This window comes from Amblyomma americanum, chromosome 10 (genome assembly GCF_052857255.1).
Source record: "Amblyomma americanum isolate KBUSLIRL-KWMA chromosome 10, ASM5285725v1, whole genome shotgun sequence".
Classification (NCBI taxonomy): Eukaryota; Metazoa; Arthropoda; class Arachnida; order Ixodida; family Ixodidae; genus Amblyomma; species Amblyomma americanum.
The window spans coordinates 7,642,433-7,665,591 of NC_135506.1; the positions used below are offsets into that span (position 1 = coordinate 7,642,433).

At 45.9% G+C, this 23,159-nt stretch overlaps 1 protein-coding gene across 1 annotated transcript; it reads right to left on the minus strand.

Annotated features, from left to right (window-relative positions):
• Positions 1 to 1,993: 1,993 nt before the first annotated feature.
• LOC144107087 (uncharacterized) lies at positions 1,994 to 23,095 on the minus strand. Its single transcript, XM_077640069.1, has 8 exons — positions 22,960 to 23,095; positions 20,670 to 22,532; positions 18,751 to 18,857; positions 15,263 to 15,303; positions 13,129 to 13,547; positions 8,129 to 8,292; positions 7,968 to 8,008; positions 1,994 to 3,823 (listed from the first exon to the last, which is right to left on the minus strand). Exons 2-8 carry the CDS (start codon positions 22,460 to 22,462, stop codon positions 2,285 to 2,287), a joined length of 4,104 nt encoding a protein of 1,367 aa, XP_077496195.1. The 5' UTR covers positions 22,463 to 22,532; positions 22,960 to 23,095; the 3' UTR covers positions 1,994 to 2,284.
• Positions 23,096 to 23,159: the final 64 nt, after the last annotated feature.

Consider the following 23,159-nt stretch of genomic DNA (forward strand, 5'->3'; position numbering starts at 1 on the left):
GATTTTACAGGAATCTATTTTTGAAGCGAAAAGCTTCACTATGCCGAGACTGGGGTGCGCTACAATCAAGACAAGGGGACAACACCACATAAGAACACCATGAGACACTAGCGCAGTCTCAGTATGTAAGACCAACTATAACTATGCCAGCTTTCCGAGCCCTCAGCGGGGCCACAAGTTTGACCTTGAACGTAGCTAGAGGCCAAACCATAAGCATAACTTAGGTTTGACACATGACGTCAGCTACAGCACCGACACCAGCGGCTGTTACACCAACTATCTCGACTTTGACCTTGTCAAGCTGGAAGGCGTCTGCTGTAATCGCATGCAAAGGGCATCAAAGTGGTTTCTGCATAAAACGCCGATGCACTTTGATGCGTTCAGCGGGACGCTAGGTGTGATCGATGCGACGCTTGGCGTGGAGACCGCCAGTCGCTCGACCACAAACATAGCATAGCTACAGTGAACTAGTTCACTAGCAGCTTTTCGCTTTCGGCCAGGGTTAACCACCAGCAATTTTTCCCCCAGGTGAAAGTATAAATGGAGTATAGACACCCAATTTTGGTGGCATGTTTTCTTCTCTATAATGATGCGGAAAACACTACTACGCATGAATCACCATGTGACATTCGCCTCCGAGCATTAAATAATTTAGAATAGAATTTTTTCTGTCATGCTTTATTGGTTGCAACAGCCGAACGATGGCCGTGTTTTAGCATAGTAGTCGAGAAAGAACTTTCAAACCAACCGTGCAGCAGCTTCCTCCCCCTTGCATTTCGCCGCGGCCTCAATGAAAGCCAAAGGCAGAGCGCTCGTTTCTCCGATGGGCGCAGATGGCGCTACCAGTACCACTGCCTTGAAAGCTTGTTTGGCCCTGTATCGCTATTGACACCTCAGACGAAGACGATTTTCGATTAATTCTGACCGAATCAGGCAACTCATTCAAATGTAGTATAAAGCAAACAAAACTATCAGTTAAATCCAACCTGTGTGCGAAATTTGAGCCCGAACAAGCAGGCAGTTGCCGACAAATTGTTTTTAGATTTTCTCTGAGCGACGCAGCAGCCGGTCTAACCACTGCTTTGTAGTTTTAATTTATTCACACGTTTAATAAGCTAAACTACCTGCTCCAGAAGATAGAATGGCAGGAAAAGAACAAAGATGCACTTCATTACATTGAAGCTTTTGTATGCTGCACGTGATTACTTATGACGTGGCAATAATCTCTCGACTGCTGAATTTGTGACTGGTGAATAAAACCTAAGGAGAACAAAACAAACGAAATACGAAATGCAACACCCAAGCAATGGCTAAGGCACGGCTACCAGCTTCTGCCAAGCTTGTATTTCTTGCTGTCTAAGGTCTCTGCAACTTAGAAACACATTTACACTGAACATAACCACTTCATCAGCGTTGCCATCAATTTAACAGGGATGTAGCAGTACAGGAGCAACTCGGCTAGCTTGACAAATGTTCAAATAAACATGCTCTCACTTCTGACTATGCCACTGAGTATGCCGCACAGTGCATTCTAGTACAAATACACTTCTCTGAATCCAGTCCTGGTAGAACATAACTGCTTGCCTTAGATAGTCAGAAACTGAAAAAGTATTTTACTGTGTGAACTGCTAGTTTTAATGAGTTTGGGGGCAATATGCTTAGGCCTACAGATCTGGAAAATGTTTCGGATGCTTCACTGTTAACCTGTATTTGGTCACGTTAGCGTCATAAAAACATAACATTTCTTACCAGGGCTCTAATTCAGTGATCAGAACACCACCTCCAATGGACAGGTAATCAGATGCTGCACTTCCCTTGGAGGCAAGAACAATAATTCATATCATAACTGCCTTCTGTGCAAAGATCAGTCACCCCATATGCATGCTGTGCTTGCATGCATCCTCTAGAGCCATGCTAGTTCTCTCCGTCATACTGGAAGCATAGTACAAAGAGCCAGTCACAAACATAATGCAGGACCCTGCAGCTCGTCAAATTTAAAGGTCCATACTTAACTTTTTATTACTGACAGTACCAATAACTGCTCTCAAAAGCACACACGAGAAAAAAAGGAAGTTGATGCCTTAGCATGAAACGCAGAAGAAAAAAAAGGATCACACTGTGAAGCAATCTTTCACCATCCTGGACAACCAGCTACTATGAAGAGATGTTATCCGCAGGTGGCTCCACAGTTTCCAGAGTCTCAAGCAGTGCAACATCAATGGAAGCACTTTCTGGTGTATCTGAAGGCAAGGGCACTTCCTCTTGAGTGAATGGCCTCCCCGCTCTATACAGTTCCCCCCCCATAAGAGGCGTTGCCAGCAAGCTGCACCTCTGAATCCTGTGTCAGGCTTTCGGTACGCATGCTGCAGGTTTCTGGAGTGAAAGCTGTGTGTAAAGCCTGCAAAGAGTCTTCACCAGCACCAACTGCACCTGGTGCCTCCCCGAGGTGGGTGCTGGTGCCTTCACAAATTGTGTCTGATGTATCTGCACCTGGTTGTGAATAAGCACTGTTGTCTTCAACCACTGAACTCTCAGATTCCACTGGTTGTAGAACGATGGTATCTACAGGTGCTTTGTCAGCAGCATCAGGCAAGAGTGACATATTCTCAGAGGATGGTTTGTTCGATGCTCCTTCTGCCTTGAAATCAGCATCACCTGACAGAGGAGCAATGTGATAATCTGGTGCATGCACCATATCCGAGGGCTCTGTGCTGCCATTATCACGAAGGTGAGAACTGCCTTCCTCAGCCTGCACTGTACCCAACTCCTCAACAAGGTGGACGCTGGTGCCTCCTCCACACGGTGCATCCAATGCATTTGGTGGTTGAGAACAAGTGCCATCTTCTACAAGCAAGCCTTTGGCATTCACTGGTTGTGAAAGACTGGCGTCTATAGGAACCTTGTCGGGTTCTTCAGGCAAGCTTGACAGGCTCTTTTCAGTAGACTGTCTGTCTGATGCTCCTTCTGCCTCAAGAATGGTCTTGTCTATAACTAATGCAATCTCACAATTTGGTGCATGCAGTGCCTCCGAAGGCTGTGCGGTGTCCCCGTCATGATGATGCTCACCTGGACTATCACAGCTGACTTCAGTTCTGAGTGCTGCAGACAGTTCCAAGACACTGTTGTTCGCTGGCACACATGAGCCCACAGCTTGTATGACAAAAACTCCATCTCCAGCCGGTTCACTTGGAGAGACTTTGGCACATGAAGGATCTTTGCTCCTCGTTTCAAAAGATGACAGCGCTTCACTTTCTGTGCATGGCCTGTGTGACAACTCTGTCAAATGCAAAGCAGTGTCAACAGCCAGATTTTCAACACTGACAACCTGTGTATCCAGACCTTCCGTTGGCTGAGAAACGCTGACAGCCATTTGTGAAGCATTGACCGAATGCAACGTGGATTCACTTTCCAGGAAAGCAAGTGGCTGTGAGGTACTGTCAGTGACTGGTACATCAGATCCATCATCTGAATGCGGAGAAGCGTTCAACCCAGTTGGCACACTTAATGCTTCAACTGGCTGAAAAGCACCAAAGCTCATGGCACCCAGCTGCATTAGACTGGAGTTAGCTGTTGGAGGTGGCATGTGCACAGGCTCCAGCTCCTTACTTGGGCTGCTACATGGGCTGAAGAAAGGCGGTGTCTGGTCTCCACAAGAGCTCAAGGCCACAGCAGTGTCTTCTCTGTTGGTCTGTGCTTCAGCGTCACGGACCACTATGACCTTTGGACGCTCCATGAATGTCTGCATACACTTCTGCAGTTCTTCTCGCAGCTTGGCCTGGTACTCCTCGACAACTGTCCTGATGAGTCGAAGCAGAGTCTCGTCCTGAACACAGCAGAATTTTACTGTTACTAAGAAACTAGGAATACTTCACATAAAAGCAGCACATCAATCTGTGACCTATAAAACAGCTGGGTGATATATACTTGCACTCTTTCAACTTGCTTTACATAAACTGCCATTTCCAATCCACTGCATAAGTATGTAATGATTTCACTGATTCAGACTTCTTTAGATAGAAATGGAGAAACAGTTCTATTCAGCAGCATCAAACAGATTGCGATGAAATTTTCTGCATCCAAGTGGAAAAGCTACCTTAGTGACTAATCAAAGAGTGCAACTGCAATTTCAATCACAAGTGCAATGTCAACTGCGCAAGGTGTGGTGACATCACAGGAGGATTTCAGAGGCCCTCTCTGTTTCGAGAAGGCGTTGGCCAAGGACAAATGTAAGGAGCATGTGAACCCCCAAGGTATGGGGCACTCGAGCTTCAAACTGCCCATGAAAGATGGCAAGACCCTCAAGTACCGTATTTACTCTAACCAAGGCTGGCCATGATTCTAAGCCGAGACCCAAAAGTTGAAGGAAAAAAAAAGAAGCTTCCCTCATGTGTAAGCTGGCCCAAAAAATTTTCCACGAACCTGCTTCTGCTCACTCATTCCTAGTCATAGGTGACCTGCTGATCACTGTCCTGCGAACACAATCTTCTGTGCCATCAAGTGCATTAGAAATTCTGCACTTACGGTTCAAGCATGCAACCAAGCTTTCCAGGATGTCATCCCAGACTGCAGTGACACAGCTAGCTACAACTCCTAGCAACACTCGCTTGATGCGGCCTGTTAGAGTTAGCTCGCATGTTTCACTGGTCCTGTGCAATGCCTTGCTCTCCAGCCAGCTTTCTCGCTTTGGCGTGTAGCACTTCTGTGGTCACTGGAAATGCTGCTGACCTCTACAATTTCACCAACTCTGCCAGTGCCAATTCCACTTTGGGATGATGGCCCTCCTTCGGGCCTATGAAGGGCCTTCTCGTTGTGGCGAGGGCAAAAAGTTCATCACACTCCCCCCTCCAGCGGCAAATATTTTTTTCGTCCACGCAAAAGCCTAACCAGCTGGCAGGTTTGCAAATATTTTTTTCGTCCACGCCAAAGTCTAACCAGCTTGTAGGTTTGAAGACTGCTCTGCAGCAAGCATAGCTTTTCGTTTAAAGGCGGCACTATAATGACACCATCTGCTTGGTGCCATGATGTCGACACAAAAACCATGGGTGAAAAACTTTCACTGCCGTGGAATATGCCCACGCCCACATGAAGAGAAAACGAGATCAAAACGGCAGCAAATGCTTGTGTGTGCTTTTATCAGCATCAGCTATGGATAGTAATGGCTACAGTTGTGGAGAACCTGTTCCCCCTTCCATTTTGACGCGGCCCATCTTCACCACCGTGCGTCAGGACAGCACCGGCTGGGCGAGGAGGAAAGTCTCCCTCATGGGGGAAGTGAAAACAGTGACGGGAGCGCCACCTCGAAGGTTACACGAAATTCCGTGAAACCGGAGAGGGTCTCTTCGGGATCCGGCCAGCGTCACGAGCGGTTGCAGCCGCACGCTCTCGTCACCTTCCGCGGCCGACGCACGGGGATCCATCGTGTGCTGGACTTATGGTTCCAGGCAACGAAGAGAGCGCAGCAAACGTGCGCTCTCGGCACCTTCTCCAGCAAATGCTCGGGGATGGCTTTGCCCAAAGAATGCGGCACGCACGGAAAAACCCGGCCACAATCGTCGGCGCATACAAACGTTCGCCACCGATACCTCCAAAGTCGCGCCCCTGCCCCAGCCGGTAAGTCGGAAGTCCTTCTTATGTAGCCTTCTATTTCCGAGGAATGCCTCATTGATGTTTTCTAGCTAGCTGGCCCGCTCGGTGTATTAATTGCACGAGTAATAAATAGCATATGAGTGTTCACGCTTTGTCGTCCGTTCCCTTTCTTTCCTTGAGCACGAACCCCTCCGCAGTTAGTGAGCGGGAACGCTGCGTCCGCGGAGTGGGAGTGCAGGGGGGGGGGAGGCTGTCCCTCCCCATATTTCCACACCGTGCAGTCTTCTGTTGGTGTTTCGAGGGGGCACCACTTGCGTGCTACTTTTTTTCGTTTTTATGTGTTGTTGACTCGTCATCGCACTTTATGAATACGACAAAATCGCCAAATGTAAGCCAAACTAAGTTTTCATACCTAGCGTTCTTAAAAGAACTATCGGCCTAGATTCGAAATAAATATGGTACATATAAAGTAGAACCTTACTATTACATTCCTGGGTGCTGCACTTTCCTGGCTCCTACTTTTTTGTGAGCTACTCCCGTCCAGGCTTTCACAGAAACCCATGTAATGCAAGCTCAACTGTTACATCACAACTATGACAGCATTCACGAAATTCATATTGCGAAAGTCACTTTGCATAGTGGTTTACCTTGCTATCGACATTTGGCAGCCTATGTTTAGCAGGCTTAAAAACGGTGATGGCACACCAGCCAAAGCGTGACTGTAGATTCTATCAGTGCGTGGTCGCCACCATGTTATCGATGGCTTCTGGCGTGTTGCACCCACGGCGGAGGTGCAAAAACAAAAACTATATTGCGGCAAATGCCACGTAGGCAGCGCTGAACGAGATGCAGTTGGCGCGGGTGGGCTCTGAGGCATGTACTATTGGGGACAAAAGTTGTATACTCCCTGCACCGGGTGCCAGAGGAACGAAAAACTGCATCGTAGCGCCAACTACAGGCAGCATCTGGGATCGAGACAGCCAATGGGAGCCCTTTATTATCTGCAGGCATGTCGCTTGACTCGTTTCGATATTTCGTGCTTTAGATGGCGTTACGATGCAGTTTTCCGTTGCTCTGGTTCCCGCTGCGTGGAGTATACCACTTTTGTCCCCGACAGTACCTGTTATGTGCATTTGCCTTGTTGCCCAGAGCTTTAAAGCAACAATTTCTAGGTTAAAACAGACAAGGACTGAGCAGGATTAAAGCAAATGTCGCAAAAACAGCCCAGAAGTGTGCATGCATGCCTCAACATCACTAGTGCCTCCCTTTCCCCAACAGCTGCTCAGGCAGAAAGACAGCCATCACAAGGCGCTTAGGACATTCTGTGCACGTAAATGGTCGTGACAGCTAAAAACCCATGCTAATTCCAGAGAAGCTTGTTGTCCATACAAGGAAAAAACAAACAAACAAACATGGGAAATGCTTAAGCTCCGTTAAGAGTGAAACGCAATAGTGCCCACTCTTTATACCATCCAAATGAAGGCGTCACTCTGCACTGCTCCTAGAGTCCCCCGTGCCCCATGTGCAATGCAAACTTTCTACTCTGTTCTCTCAAGCTTTGCAAGGCCTCTGCTGCTGATGGCCCTGGGATTTTTCATGCACTAACGACATGACAGCCACAGCAGCCTAGACTCTTGCGATGCCAACGATGCCGGCTTTACCACCTCACGAGCTTAAGCGCCCTTTCGTTAAAAAGGTGCCAGACAACAACGTGCATTTTGTTTTATGCACGCTTCCTGGCTACTATGTCTCCTTTCTGGTATGACTTTGCCACGGTCCCATGAAAAATGTAACAGCGGGGTTCTACTGTACAAACTTGTCAAGAAGAATCCTCCAGTGAAAGAAGCCAGGATCCTCAAGTTCTAGCTCGTGAGGCTGAGGGCCCCCGTGAAAAGAATGACAGGCTAAGTTTGGATGCTGCTTCCATTAGTAACCTCACCTCACCTGTCTTACAAAAAGCAAAAATTTCACTCACACCAGCACAGCAGCTGCTAATGAGAGTGTTTCTGCATTTCGCATGCATATGAATAGGAACAAGAGGTGCTTAGTAGGGTACACTTCAAAGGGACACAGAACATTTGCTCATTACCTGTGCGGTGTACGACACTGGGGATGCAACAATGCCATTACCGTCATCCGTAGCAACAATATTCAGGTATTTAATATTAATGCCCAAAACCAAGCTACCGGCACAAAACGTGGCTGTCTTCAGCAATAGATACGACACGTCTTCAACAGTGCGGAAGTGCATAGAAGCTTTTTTTCTAAACTCTTTTTAAAACCTTCCTGGTAGCTAAAGTTCAACATTCTGATAACTATGCAAAGCCAGCGCTAAAGCTACCAGGAACAAAAAGACATATGCAGGGCAGGTCACTACTTACATCAGTGCTAGATGCAACATGGCGGGGACTGTCAGCAGACACTGCAAGGAGCAGAAGAGGCAAAAGAATTAGTGCCATCTATGAAACATTCATCTTGCAAGCAAGATGTGCAACACACGCAATGTATCAACAAAACCCTAACCAAACTGACTCAGCCTCACCTGCTGGCATTGGAGACTGTTTGATGTTGTTTGCAGCTTGCTTGCGGGACTCCTTTGGCAAAAACGTGTTCACTTCCAATTCACATGTATTGACTTCACCTACAAGTTGTTGCTGGTCTGGAGCTGCCAAATTGTTCTCTTGTAGACTCTTTTGCTGCCAGCCACTGCAACCAAAAGAATTGATAGCATAAACTGCACCAATGAAAGCCAAAACCGGACAGTAGAAAAAAAGAAAGCAAAAAATATCCAATAAATATGAGTAGCCACACAAGCTACCTCTGTAAAGTGGGGAATAAAAGCACGGACTGATTTTTTCGTGATAAACTAGACAAGCAAGAATGTTTGAATGTTGTCCCAAATCCAATGGCAATCATTGCAGTCTTTGCATTGTAGTCTGCAGCTTTGAAAAAGCTTTGCAAAATCATGTCAGCCTAGAGCTCACGCATTTTTAATTCATAAAATAGTGCTCAATTTTTATATGTTTCATTACGAAGCAATAAGCTTCTTTTACAGAACACATTTTTTATTCTGTTTAGGTGACTAGGAACACACCAAATCTCACCATAAGTCACTGCACAAAAAGAGCACATAACTATGCCAAAGTAAAACCAAAACACCTGCCCTGTTATAGCTACTAAGCTGCAAGCAGTACAGGGAACTAATAAACAGAATCAAAACCTGAAGGAATGCCAAGCATTTGAGTGGGAGCCTGCTTCTGCAGGCGCGACTCCATGTAAACTATGGTTACCTTAGCATGGCTGTAATGCCATGCTACAGCGGCTACATAACAACCACAGTCCTCCGCAGGCACAAGCGACTCCATGTAAACTTTGCTTACCTTAACATGGCTGAGATTCCATGCTACAGCGGCTACATAATGACCATAGTCCTCCATAGAGAAAGTAATGAAATATCAATCAGGAAAGGTTTGCTTTGGTTTAGGGATTCTAACATCCCAAAGTGACTCAGGCTACGATGGACGCTGCAATGGGGGGCTCCAGATAATTTCAACCACCTGGGGTTCTTTAACCAGCTCCGATATCGCACAGCACGCTGGCCTCTAGGATTTTGCCTCCATTGAAATGTGACTGCTGTGTCCGGGATCAAGCCTATGTCCTTCGGGGCAGCCAAGCGCCATAATCATCCAGCCACCACGGCGGCTGAAATCGGGAAACACGTTGACCAGGAAGACACAGCCTCTCCACTGCTATTCACGGCATGTTTACAGGATGTATTCAGAGAACTGGATTGAGAAGAGCTGGGTATACGAATTAATAGGGACGAATAGCAGAAAATGATTGAGCACCTAGACAGGCAGACAAGAACAGTGAACCTCAAAATCAATAGAGTAGACTCTCATTAATTCAAACTTCAAGGGCTGAATCAACAGAAGTGCACCTTAGTATGACCACAAAATAAATGAGATTTGTTTTAGGGATATTTAAGCATACAAATCGTTTTTTTGGATTTTTTTAAAGAAAATGCAGCGAAAAGCTTTAGCGCAACATAAAAAATTGGTGAAAGGCAGTGATATATGTTTACTCAAATGTGGTTCAAGAAAAGTTATGAATAATGCGCTGGTCTCCCAATAGACTAAAACAACATTTCTTAAGACCTCTAGAGACAGGAAAAAAGGTTTGAATTATTCTAAGGTCGAATAGTCAAATGGCTACAAAAAAATTTCAGAAACAGTTTTGCACCGCAACAAATTTAAATGATGCAAAAATAAGCAAGAGTCGTCTGCTTTTAAGAGAAAACTGCGAGGCAAAAACAATGTTTTGCAATTCCATCATGGTGAACTGCATGCCTACTGTTGGAATATCAAGCCAGAACTGCTCCAAAATAATAAGGCCTTCCACGGCCTCCTTCACAGGTGTGACGCAGTAGCAGTGCAGCCTCCTAACTAGCTGCGGTGTCCTTGTAAGGACGTTTCACCACACAATGAGCAGCTAATGATAACACGCATTATCAACGCAAAGGATCATGCGGACCGAAACAAGAGGACGGAACATTTGCGCCTGAATGGTACGACGCCTTCTAAAAAGGAAAAAAATAAAAATAAAACACCACCAAATCGACAGTTAGCGTCCAAACCAGCGAGCAGCTGGGTTTAGCTTGCCGAAACGTGGCCGCCAGCCACAATCGTCACGGGCTGGTAACGAAGCTCAGAAAACGAAACTACGCCGTTACGGGGAGACTCCAATCAATGCGACCCCCCCTTTGGACTCCGTCTGAGTTGACCAATTGGAAGGGGCTGGATTTGCAGCTCACGAGGCGCCAGAAGCCTGACGTATCCAACCTCAGTCACTGCTCTTTCGCACGCCAGGAGTGTAACAGCAAGACAAGAAGGCTGAATTCATCGAATTTAGAAGAAATCGCACTACGAATTAAGCAGCTTTAAAATGCATCGAAAACATAGCCAGCCAACTAAAATTTTGAAATCTGCTTGAATTAACTGAAGGAATGCCTTATGCGAGTTTGTCTGAATTGTCGCGAGTCTACTGTATGAAGATAAGTAAGGCAATCTTCAAGAGCCCGGGAAGGTAACAGTAGTCTAGAATAGAAAATGAAGCACTGGAAGTGGTAAGCGAATATATTTACTTAGGGCAGGAAGTGACTGAAGAACCAGACCACAAGAGTGAAGTAAGTAGAAGAATAAGGTAGAGACACTCCCAGGTGATGAATAGCAGTTTACAAATATCCCTCGAGAGAAAGGCATATAACAGGTGCATTTTGCCAGTACTCTCATAAGGAGCTCAAACTTGGAGACTAATCAAAAGCCTTGAAATTAAACTGAAAACAGTGAAGCGAGCTGTGGGAAATGGTAAATGTAGTGTTAAGAGACAGAAAGAGAGCAGAATGGGTCAAAGAACAAACACGAGTTAATGACATCCTAGACAAATATCAAGAAGGAATGGGCATGCGCAGGGCATGTTATGCAAAGACAAGATAACTGATGGTCGTTGAGGGCAACGACTGGGTTCTGAAAGGCAGGCATAGCAGGAGCCGGCGGAAGTCAGGTGGGATGTTTGTGATTAGGAAGTTTGTAGGGGTAAGGTGGTTACAGCTGGCACACAGTACGGTTAATTGGAAGGATGTGGTAGAGGCCGTAGTCCTGCATTGCACATAGCTATGCTGATAATGACGATTATGCATCCCTCTATTAGTGCTGTGTATTTTCACATTTACAGCTAGAACTTCATGAATTACAGTGCCGTAGCGCAGCGCCTCTGCTTGCACACCACAAGTCGAATTGGTTCATTCAGTAACTATTTCATTCGATTGTTAGCTACGCTATTTGTAATCAGTTTATTTTTGATAAAAGTACTCTTCACACAACACTAGCACTAAACCAATGTGACTTCATTCACGTGGATTCCTGTGGTACATGACTTTAATTCAGTAGCTAGGATGCCTTTCAAATATTTGAATCCTCACACGAAAAGCTCTCCATGATGAGAACTATGCTAGCTTTTTTAATCCACCATCACACAAGATTTAGTAGGCACTGGAAGCTTACGTCCTGAAAGATCTTTCGTAGCTGTAAAAGTGTAAGCTTAGTGGCCATCCGCCATGAAATGCAACAGTGCAAAGAAAAAGTAACTGCGACAGGGAAGGGCACAACACAAGCACAGACTTTCAGCTAAATTTTGCCTTTCATCTCTTCTGGGATTGTATGCACATGAGTAAACTCTGTTACCTTGAAAAAGTGCATACCTAAGAAATAAATTTATTTCATTGCATACGTATGTGCTTCCTGAAAAAATGAAGGCAGCTCACACATATCTGCAGCCATGGCTAGAATGACATGGACGACACTTCCATTAACACTGCTTAATGGAAACAGAAAAGTTTGCTGCCTTTATACACAAGTGAAATTTACTTGCACAAGTACCAACCACCATTAATTTTCAGTACGCAAATGTCAGAAGAGTAACTGCTGGAGTGCAGTCCATATTTATTCTATTCCATAATTATTCTGACTGTGACTGCATTTTTGTAAAGCGGTCGAGCAGTGTGTAGCAGTTGATAATATCTGAAATAGGACAGCAGTTTGTAGTGCTTAACTTAAGTGGTTGTGCTCAACTGGCCTGCAGGTCTATGCGGCTATTCTTCCACTCAAATGTGGCCTTACAAACGAACTGAAGGCTGCCCAGCGCCTCTTTGTTTATAGGGCAGTGCGCTACTTGGGAGTTTTACACAAGGGTGATGCAGCCTGTACATGTCTGTTGAAGATAAATGATTAAAAACCAAACTGAAAGCCGGCACTTGATTTCTGCCTTCCCTTCTCCTGTATGTATAATTTTTTCAGTGCTGCGCAATGCAAAGGAAAGATTACAGATGGAGAAACTGACCTCAATGCTTCTATCTCTTCTCTGCGTACTTTATTTGTGCAGCAGAAGGGTCAGAAAATTGCTATCTATTTGATGAAATGGAATATCACACCAAGCTAATATTTGCTGTTCAGCAATTAGCACTGCAGTCAGGCTTTTAAATGTTAACAGTACAATTGTCACTACTGACTATCGCAATAAAAAAATTTTGTACGCACAGATATTCTATACTTTTTGCCATTTACGAAAGCCGTTGCGCCTGTGCATGTAATTTGTGCACCCATTTTGCTTTTACATTTGCAGACTGATGATACAGAGATATGCATTTACTGCGATAGTGGCTTTATTGATGAATCTTTTCTGAACTGTTTTGGAAAGGTAAGACCAACTGCACAAATGTTTGCCACCTACGTGCTATAAATATATTTTTCCACAAATTGTTGATTGCTGGTGCACCTGTCACATCATACCTGTCAAGCTAGCTTCATTTTTCACCCCACCTCTCCCTCCTCAAAAAAAAAAAAAAGGAAGAAAGGAGGACGGAAACTGAAATGTAATGATAATTGAATTTATGGCATCTATGCATGACCAAACAACTTCAATCACACCCCGGCACCAAGTAGTGCCACAGAAAAATTGCCATTGAGACGGCCACCCACAACCTGCCTGCAAAGGTCGTCGACAGAGACTGTGACACCAGTGGAAGGCGGCGCAATGTCAAGTTCCTTGGCAAAGTCATCGGGGCTGAGGCAGTGTGCGTTGTTTGGCCTCTTGCCCTGCCAGACAATGTCGCAGCGGACAACCTCCTTGTGACCAGTGTCACCCACCATGTAGTCCAAGAAGACCTCGTCCCCTACACCAAGAACCTCTTTGAGGTCATCCATGACAATGATGCCGTCCCTGTAGAAGCAGTCGATGGAGAACTCTACATCCCGCGTTTTCTCCACCTCTTTGACTTTGACCGTAGCAAAGCAGTCGAGGACTTGCGTGATGGTACCCTTTGCATTCGGATAGACTGAAATCGAAGGTTCTGCCGAGGGAGTTGCCGTGGCTGCATGCTTCTTTCTTGATCGGACAACATCCCCCTGCCAGAAAAATTTAGAGAAAAAAAGGTCCAGTTGCTCAAGCAAGTACAAGAACGTGATAGTATTGGTAAAGCTCTTGAACAGCATTTGTTTGAGTGAATGAGTTGTAGCTGCTATTGTTTCCAACCTTGTGGAATGCTGTTTCTTATGCCACTGTTTTCATGCTTTGCATAGCTCCTCCTGTATGGGCCAAAAATGCTTGCCTACAGTATTGAAAAATAATAATATGCTACTAAGACAGCTAGCTCCCCAACTCCAGGTCTAGCTGGTCTTTGGAAAAAATTTTCATTAATGAAGTCACAATTATGCAACCTTCAGGGATCATGTATTTAGAGTTATGAAGTTTTGAAGTTGCCACTACAGAAATGGGAAGTTTGCATCCGTTTTTGGAGTGACAACTTAAAACCCTATAACTAAAGTTCTATAATAGCCAGGATAATAATTTTATCCTTAATCCATTCCTTGATGTGATGTCATGAAAAAGTAATGCCATGCATTTAAGCAAGTTTCCTAAAACCTCTATTAAGAAAATTATATAACACATTGTATAAGTACACAAGGACTTGTTTTAAAATTTAATGACATATTTAGAATCGCCACATAAAAATACACGTTCCTTAAAGATTGCATAATTGTGACTTCATCAATATTTTTTTTTTTAAAGGCCACTGTCCTCCCTTGGCTCGAAACCAGGTCAAGTGAGGAGAAAATTAAATGAACAAGAGACCAACATGTCGCGGGCCACTTCACTGTAAGAATATTCTTAAGTTTTTTCTTTATCTATTCTACTCTAAAAATCTGAAATGCCAATGAAGTGCTGAACTTGCGTTAAAAACCCACAGCCAGCAAACGTTAGTGTGTTCTACTGTTGGTACTACCAGCTCCTCATATAAAGTCACAAGTCAGCATGGGGAAAGAGTGGGCTGGCCAGCACTTAAATATCGTTTTTTAAAGGCGAAAGCCTTTAACGGCTCATACTCGCGGTGACCGTCCGTCCGGTCAGGTGACCTCGCGGTGTCCGTCCGCTACATCCTAGGTCACGTGACCTTGATCACAACCTGCCAAATGGACTGTGACCAAACTGCCCACTGTGGCGGGTGGTGTGATCCGCCGCCAAGCAATAACTGCGCATGCGCAGCGTGACATCCCCGCTCAAATTCAAATCAGTGCAATGAGTCGCAAACGGCTTTCGCCTTCCCGCAGTTAAGAGATATCCAAGTGCCTCCAATGAATTTTTTTTTTCTTGATCAGGCAGACATCAAGCAACGGATAAAACTCGGGAATGAAGCTGCTCTCCGAGGAAGCCTGTCAACCAAAGACATTGACCTACTGCAACAAACCTCCCTGCACCCATCAGCCACCTGCAATGCCAAGTTAGGAAGAGCTTATAAGGCGGCTGACCACAATGTCAGGACAAAGGCCGACGCCACTGGTTGAAAGGCCTCCTGAGGGGCATATTTCCATTTCCATTGCATTCTTGCCATAGCATTTGACTAGAGGCAGAAAGTAGAAAATTGGTCAGAGCTTCATTTTGCGCATCATTCAGGAAAAATGGAGCCAAGAGGGAGGAATTGAGCTAAAGGTATCCCCAAGCTGCCGTGCACATGCGCAAAGACAGGGACCAGGCAAAGTGGTTCTTGCAACAGCTACATGCATGAGACACAGGAAGGAGATGGCACGCTTTGGCAACAGGCACTGGGTTGACGCAGGCTTACACTTAAACTGCGCACGCCAGATTGCATTGGTGCGGTGGCCCCTGGAAGACAAAATATCAATGAGCATAACAGTACTCTACAGCATCCGAACACCTAGAACACTGTACACAGCAGAGGCAGTACAGTGCGCCGAAAATTGGAAATAAGATGGCTTCTCGGGAAAAAGGCCGGAGCAAGGTCCAATAAACTGTGCAAGGACACAGAACATGAAGGGAGGTGACAAATGCCACACACACACACACCTGCCACTTACAACAGCCACTGTGTGGGATAACATTTCTTCTAGTTTCCCTATTGTTCCTGCCGTTTTTCAGATAATTCCTGGACTGCCTGACAGTAACTTCATAGGTAAAAGTAACACTTGGAGTTGTATTCATGTATCTATATGAAAACTGGGACTCTGAAACGGTGCCTTAGACCACTCCTTTGAACTGAAGGGGAAAGGAAATAATGCTCAAATGTCTCAACAGCAAATTCTCCAAGTTTTGCTAAGAAAAACTGGAAAAGGATGGCCCTTGCCAAAGCAAAGTGCTGAATTGGGCAAGATAATGACTAATTTGCCAAGATGTCTTGTACTTTCTAAGAAAATAATCTTTAAAGTAAAAATGGTTACACTACTAATTTCCCAGTGATTAAGACTACAAATGAAAAAAAGAAAACATTCTCGTATTCTTTCCTTTGTCTTAGTGACTGTTGACTACCTTCCTATGTAAGTAGCAGTGATGACAAATTAAAACTACAGCAGAACCTCGATTATAAAACTTTGAGGGGACTGCAAAAAACCATCGTATAATCTGAAATCTCGCACAACTGATGCATTCTCACAATAAATGTACCCACTACACTGGCTGTTAAAGTTCTTTTCCCCGCAAGCTGTAACATACATCTAGGCCTTTCTGGGGTCCAGAGGCTTCGTCCGTGCGCTCCCGTCACTGCACGTTAAGTAAGTGTCACACACATGCACCTCGAAAACGATAAGTTGGACGGCGTGTAAGAAATATGGCTGCTTCAACTTTTCGAAGATGTTTTGCGATGCGCAGTGCGACCATATGCCAACGACTTGACTTTCTGTTCAAATCCACCTAGAATTGCTGTCACTCTACGGCAGCAGGCTGCAGTGTCTGTATTTGGCATTCATGTCATAAAGGGGGGGAAAAAAAAAAGTAGAGATTTAGCCCACTTGCCCAACCGCGAAGTATGTGTGCTAGCATGTTGCATTTCATTTCGTTTTTGTTTTGAGGCTAGGGTTTCAAGGTCAGGCTACAGGCAAAGATAGGCGAAATCGGTTATTGGGCACCTTAGTGGAAGCACAATAAAATTTTGGTACCGCTTAACACATCTTGAGAGGGCGCTGCAATAGTGGTGTGGTCAGGATCCATTGCACATGGATGGAAGCTGATGAAGACGACATGCAAAGCGCGCGAGAGTGGCAGTTAAACACGAGAGGTGACTGGCTATGGTGATAACATAGTGCTCGCATTCAGTGGCCAGCAAAGCTGATCTGTTCGCGCCGCGATTCGAAACCCAGGCGCAGTTATATTTAGTTTATTTCTGCAGGTCCAGCTGGCTTCAGGCACTCAAACAGAGAAAGGGCTTTTTCGAGATCGGAAGCCTTGGTGCTAGTGCACTAAAAAACAAAACCATGGTGTACATCCGTTTGCTTGTGGTGCGAAAGTGGGACTAGAGTGCCTTCACAGCCCTAGAACACATTTCCTGCATCCATGTGCGGCCCGCCGAGCGGCAGCGTGCTGCTCGCTCGGTGTCGCTAGGCCTAACAAGCTCCGCTCTGAACCTGCAGAAAATAGCGCTCTTGAACTAGCCACCACTGATCATAGAAACGTCTAATCTTGTTACTGCCTGCATAGTTTAACGCTGGAATGAACGTACAATTGATTTCCTAAATGCCTTCGTCAGCGAAGCATGCGGAGAAGCGAACCAGGAAGGAGCCGCCTCGTACCGACGGCCGTGGGTCGCACGCGCAGAATCCGAGCCGTCGGCAGAACTGTTATTACAGGCTGTCATATGCTGGATCGCATCGTTGCGCGCACGTCTCCATCTTGATTCTAATTTGGAACACCCTTGGTTGAGGCGACGTCTGCCAACAAAGTGTACTGCCAGCCTCTCATTTTGAATGGCTCCCACCGGCAGTCATATGATTGAGGCTTTTAGTGCATTATCTCTCTGAGGGATTCACCAGGCCCATGCCAATTCGTCGTAAAATGTGGATCGTCGCATGAATGATGGATGCATAATCAGGGTTCCGCAGTGTGTAGTTGGGTACGAACCTGTGTCCACAAAGAAACAAAGGAACTCAACAGCAGTGGTACTGACTCTTGCACTAGGTGGTCACTGGGATGAGAATGACTCTCACTCTTGGTTGGATTCTATTAGCAGAACTTTCCAGATTGCATCACTTTTCGTGTTTGGCGCTCTTTAGCCTCAGATGCCCTTGTGCCAAAAAATCTATCATCATCAGATTGCTCAACTGCTCAAAAATCAGAGTGAAAAGTCCCGAGAAGAAGCCGTGTAACCGTGATCTGTTCAAAACAATTCAGCCACATTAAGGAAACATCGCATCAATAAGCCATTAGCACTGCATGTTGCTACTGTACTTTTTTTTCACCGTTCAAATATAGTTTGAGGCTGCCATGATCAATATAATCAATGCTACGAAATTTCCTTTCCTTGTGTGCGGCTACAGACAGCACATCTTGCAAGGCAATTCATAACTTTCATATGAAAGGCTCGCCCCATATCACTTTTCTACCGAAGGAACACTGCCTGTAAATAAACAAGAACAAACTGCACTGCTGTAAAATTCTTTACAGTAACTACAGTGCAAGTATATAACGTAATAGCAATATGCTGTTCACTGCAGACCATAAAAAAGAAGATGACAGAAATGCACTTTTCATAAATAAAAGGCAACAACAATTCCCCCTCCCTCCCCACCCTCCTCTTCGCTAAAGTGACTTCAGCGAGTTGACATATGGTCCGAGTAGAAACCAGCGAAGATATACGGGACAGAAAACAACACCGACAGAACAAGCTATGTCATTTTGTGTCTGCCATTTGCAGGTAAACATGGTTCGAATTGACAGATATAATACAGTACAGTGCTGAAACCAGGAAATTAGTAGGCATAGGCCTAACACAGCAGCTGATTAGCCATTTGATGTGGTTCATTCAGCCCAGTCGCCCTGCCACCAGGGTGCAAAAGCCACGTCCCCAAGCCATAGGCCCACCAAGGCCAATATTAGCCCAGAGGCTAAAGCCTTCAGCATGTTAGCAATTTGGACTAGCTGGCGGTGAAACACAGTAAGGGTTACACAGTGTGGGAGGAACAAGACATATGAAGGGGACATGGCACCTTGTCTTACTCTTTGTGGCTTTTCCTCAAGCACTGTATACTTCTTACTGTCCTTTGAGCAGCAACTTCTCAGGCTGGTAACAATACTTCACGCAAAGCTCTGCAGAGGCATCTTTACCTGTGGCTGGAGCCTCTCGCTGTGGTTGATCTGAGGAAGACTTGTTCAACGGCAATTGCAGGCCGTTCTCCTGCTTTGCAGAGCGGACCAATCCAGTAGAACTGGAGCTGCGGTAACATAGTGTTAGATCATTAGCACACGTTAATACCCCAGTCAATCTTGTACAGCGTGCAGCTATAATAAGTGAAATTGAGGCACAATTGCGTGCCCTAGGGCAAGCAATGAGTGCACCCCAAGTAGGATCTAACGAGGAAGCCACTTACTCGTGTTAGGCCAGTCATGCCCCCGTGACAAATGCACTTTGAGACAATGGCCATTCACCACTCATTGGGATTTAGATATCATATTAGCACAGCCATGTGACCACTAGGTTATTTGCATGCCTTGTCAATTTTGTTAGCACAGAGGTGCTGTATACAAAAAAATCAAATCTCAGAAGTGCATTTTTCGCCTCCAAGCTGCCCTGTGCGCCATAAGAGACACTTTGCCGGAGGTCTTCAGTTCAATTTCGGCCATTTTGGGTTACTTTAAGTGCAGCCAAATCTCGGCACTCATGCATCCGAGGATTTTGCCTCCACCAAAATCCAGCCGCTCAAGTAAGGTATCGAACCAACGATCTTGTGTTCAACAGCAAAGGGCAGCACCTGTCTTTTGTTGTCCCTCCGTTTAAGGTGCACTGCATCTTTAAAGTGCCACAATCCTGAACCATCATGAAGAGGTAAAACTGCAGTGTAAATACAGATGTACAGCAGCAAGCCACGAACAAGATGATAACACATAAAGCAGTAAAATTCATGCACGAAACGCCTGAAATAGCAAGATAAGGCACCTTCGCAGTGCCGAACCTCCATTGTATTTCAGTGGAAATATACTCAGCCCACAACCCGCCTACAGTCAAAGACTGTCATATTCCAGTGATTGCAAGGCATCGTGCAAGGTACATGTCCACCTAAAATTTTCCGCAAGGACTTACCACTTTAGTCACGCAATTTCACTGTTGTATAGGCTATACCTTCCCCGAGTTTATCTGAGCAACTAGCCTCTGCAAGCAAGGCTTCCCCACAATCCTACTATGAGGGAGTTGAAAGTTGCATCATAAGTCGACCCCATGTGCTCTATCTGCGCTATGACATATTCCCTCCCTAGACATGGCAGATAGATCGCACTATTCCACTACTGGTAAACAGACGAGCAGAAGATTTAGAATGCACCCATGCTTATTGCTCCATGTAAGGGTAGTGCAATAAACCCACAACAAACAAATGAATACAGTGAAAATACAACAAAATCCACAGGCTTCAAAGATCATGAAAGAGACTGGAAAGAAAGCTAGAGTGCATGCTTTTTTTGTTCAGAAATGGAGAGCAGGCCTGCAGCCAGTAGTCACGCAAGCATGCCATCCATCAATCAGGATGATCAACCAACACAATTTTTGGTACCATTTGCATAGTGTGGATTTGCCCATGTTCCATCCCTAGCAAAAGATATGATTGGCTCTGCTGATAGGAAGTGCAAGCAGTCAAGTTTTTGCTGTCTTTCACAACATGCATGTCTGTACTACCTTGCAGACAACTTCTCAATCTACAAGTCATGCTTTCTTAGTGACCAAACCTGGCGGGGACCCGTTAAGACAAGGAATCCTAAAGCTGCCCTAAGAAGGGTGTTGAAACTGGCCGGGCAGTTCATGTTCAGAGAAGAGGGAGGGGGAGGGACAGTGTGGAAAAATGGGACAGAGAGCTGAAAGTGGTGCTCTTAGCTCGCTCTGTTCCACTTTTTGTGCTGTTTTGCCCACTCACTCTCCATACATCCTGCACCAGGAAGTACTACTAGAACTTGGCAGCACTTTGTTTCAGTTTTCTTTTTTGTTCTTTACATTGTATTTTTGAGTATCACGGTTGCTGAAAACTAATGGCACTTACGATGGCTGGTCTTGGCTGGTGGCTGATGAACTGGCACTGCATTGGGCTGGCCTCGCACTTATCTGTTTCATAAATTCTTCTGGGGACAGCTGAGCTGCATCTAATGGCTTGCGCCCTTGCCAGACAAGGCCGCAGTGGACGTATTCTTCGCCACAGGATGTGCCGACCATGTAGTCAACAGAGACAGCATCGCCTATTTGCAGAATTTTGTCTAGATTTTCAACATGCACAGATCCATCTTTATAGAAATTTGCGAATTTCAGCTGTCTGCCACCGTCAGACTCCTGCACACTGCACATTGCAGCACCCGGAAGTACCTTCGTCACAACTCCCTTTCCACTGGGAAAAATTGTGATTGACGGCTCCTCTCCGGATGCCGCTGATAGTGGACGTGCAACGCCCGTATTGTGAGGCTCGCATGAAATGGCTTCTGCCCTCACTAAGGCAAGAACACTGTTGAAAATGTGCTCACTATGGTTGACATGCAGTTTAGCAGGCCGTTCGCCCGTCCAGACAAGCGTTGCCACCCACATGTCATCGGCTTCAACAGCATCGAAGAAGACCTCCACGCCACGCTCAGAAGAGTCCTGACACAGCTCATTGAAAGATTTGACTTGTTTGCCCATGTGGTACATAGTGGTGATCACCACTTGTACGCTGACACCCTTGTCAAGCCATAACACAACACCAGTTTTTCCCGTGTACGGCACGAAAAAGCCTTTCACCCCGGACACCTTCCTTTGAGCCGGCCAGTCTAGAAGGGACTTTGCTTCACGAGGCTGATCACCATGATGTGCAGGTCTTTGTGGGAGGTCATCCCAATCAGGACACCCAATAGGATAGTCCTCAACATCCACATCAGACGATTCCTGTTCACTCTCATCATTGAGGAACCCTTGTATTTCGTCTTCATCCTCTGACATGAACACTTCGTCACCACTGTCAGCGTCTGAGTTGCAGGTACTATTCACTGGTGTAGGAGCGTGCCAGACCCTAGTGGCTTTCCATTTGACCCACTTGCTGGGTTTGTCGTCCGGCCTGGCATCAAAATTGACCTTGTCTCCGACAGTGAAAAACTCCGTCAAATTTTTGCTACCCTTGGACACTGCCTTATCCACGGTGCTGCCATGAAAAAATGCACAGTTTTTTTTCTTGGGCCCAAAGACAATAAAGCCATAGCCTGGCATTACACTGTGGATAACGCCACACTTGTTGCTCAACCTGTTGTCCTCATTTGTCAGCTCTTCCTTGGCAAGTCGAGGTTTGGAAGCAGAATTAACAGGTGGGGAGTTAATACGAATAACACGCATTGCTTTGAATGAAGCCTTGTGTCCTTCACTTTTGGTTGCGTCTAAAACGACACTGTCACCTTCAGAAAGGCCGCAGGTCAACAGATTGCTGTACTTGCCTTCTTCAAAACACTTTACGGTGAAGTAAACAGTGGTTTTGGTTGGACGCGTCACCGCAATGAACCCAAACGCATTAAAAAGGCGCAGCACGTTGCCCTGAACATCGTACAGCGCAGTTACATTACTTGCAGTGACATCACACAGCTCATCCGTTGCTGTAGGCGAACGCTTGTTTTGTGGCCGTGTAAAAACGCGGCCAGAGTTGTCAATAACGAATACCTCCGCGTGATTTTCCATGAACTTGCGAATTGCAGGTTCATTGCAGCCGTATCTTGAGCGGACTTCCGCAGGTAGTTGGGAAAGGTGCCCCGGAAGCAAAGAAACTTTGATCCCTTGATTCGCCTCGACACGCTGTTTTAAATATTCCAACATTATCTTGCTCATGGCGCCTGCGTACTCGAGACGACGGCCTCGGCGAATGCAGTCCGACAATCATGGGACGAAGTCCTAGCACCTGCAAACCGCGAAGTGAAACGGTTAACACTGATATGACAAAAAAAACGGGAAAAAAAATTTTCGGTAAGTTGCACTGAGAACCTGCTTAGGGCCTCAAATACATCTCGAACGAAAGGTGCCAGCGAAGTTCTCAAGCAGCAGCGAAACCACCATTTTCGGTTATTTGACAGCGCGTGACCGCACTCATAACAATGGCAATTGATAAAGCGGACAAACGTGCTATGCGTACAAAGCAAGCGACACGCCCGCGAGGCGCTTTTGAAACAGAGCGGAGCAGCGCCGCACGCGCACTGCAATGACAGCCGTGCTCGAAAATATACTTTCCGAAAATGTACTGTACAGGCTACCTCGTCCACTTCACACCTTCCAGATCACTGTGAGCTGTGTCAATGCCTGTTCACAAGTCAACAAACGCGCTGTTTTACCTGAGCATAGTTTCGGGTTGGCCCAAACGCTGGACGTGCAAGAGATTACTCCTTTAGACAACGTAACCGCCGGCCTTCCGGCACTCCGCAACTCCGTCCGCGCATTCGCCACATTTTGCCGCTTCCGCGCCTCCACCGCCTACCGGGGAGCGCGAGTAGACTTCCGGTTACGTTTTCGACTCTTGCGAACAAAACGAAAC

Excerpts from the sequence above, each read along its gene's own strand:
- LOC144107087 (XM_077640069.1), bottom strand. The coding sequence starts at position 22,462 with ATGAGCAAGATAATGTTGGAATATTTAAAACAGCGTGTCGAGGCGAAT. Across the intron at positions 15,304-18,750 it reads GCGAGAGGCTCCAGCCACAG|GGGCCACCGCACCAATGCAA; the intron begins GTAAAGATGCCT and ends TTTGTCTTCCAG. Across the intron at positions 3,824-7,967 it reads ATGTTGCATCTAGCACTGAT|GACGAGACTCTGCTTCGACT; the intron begins GTAAGTAGTGAC and ends TGCTGTGTTCAG.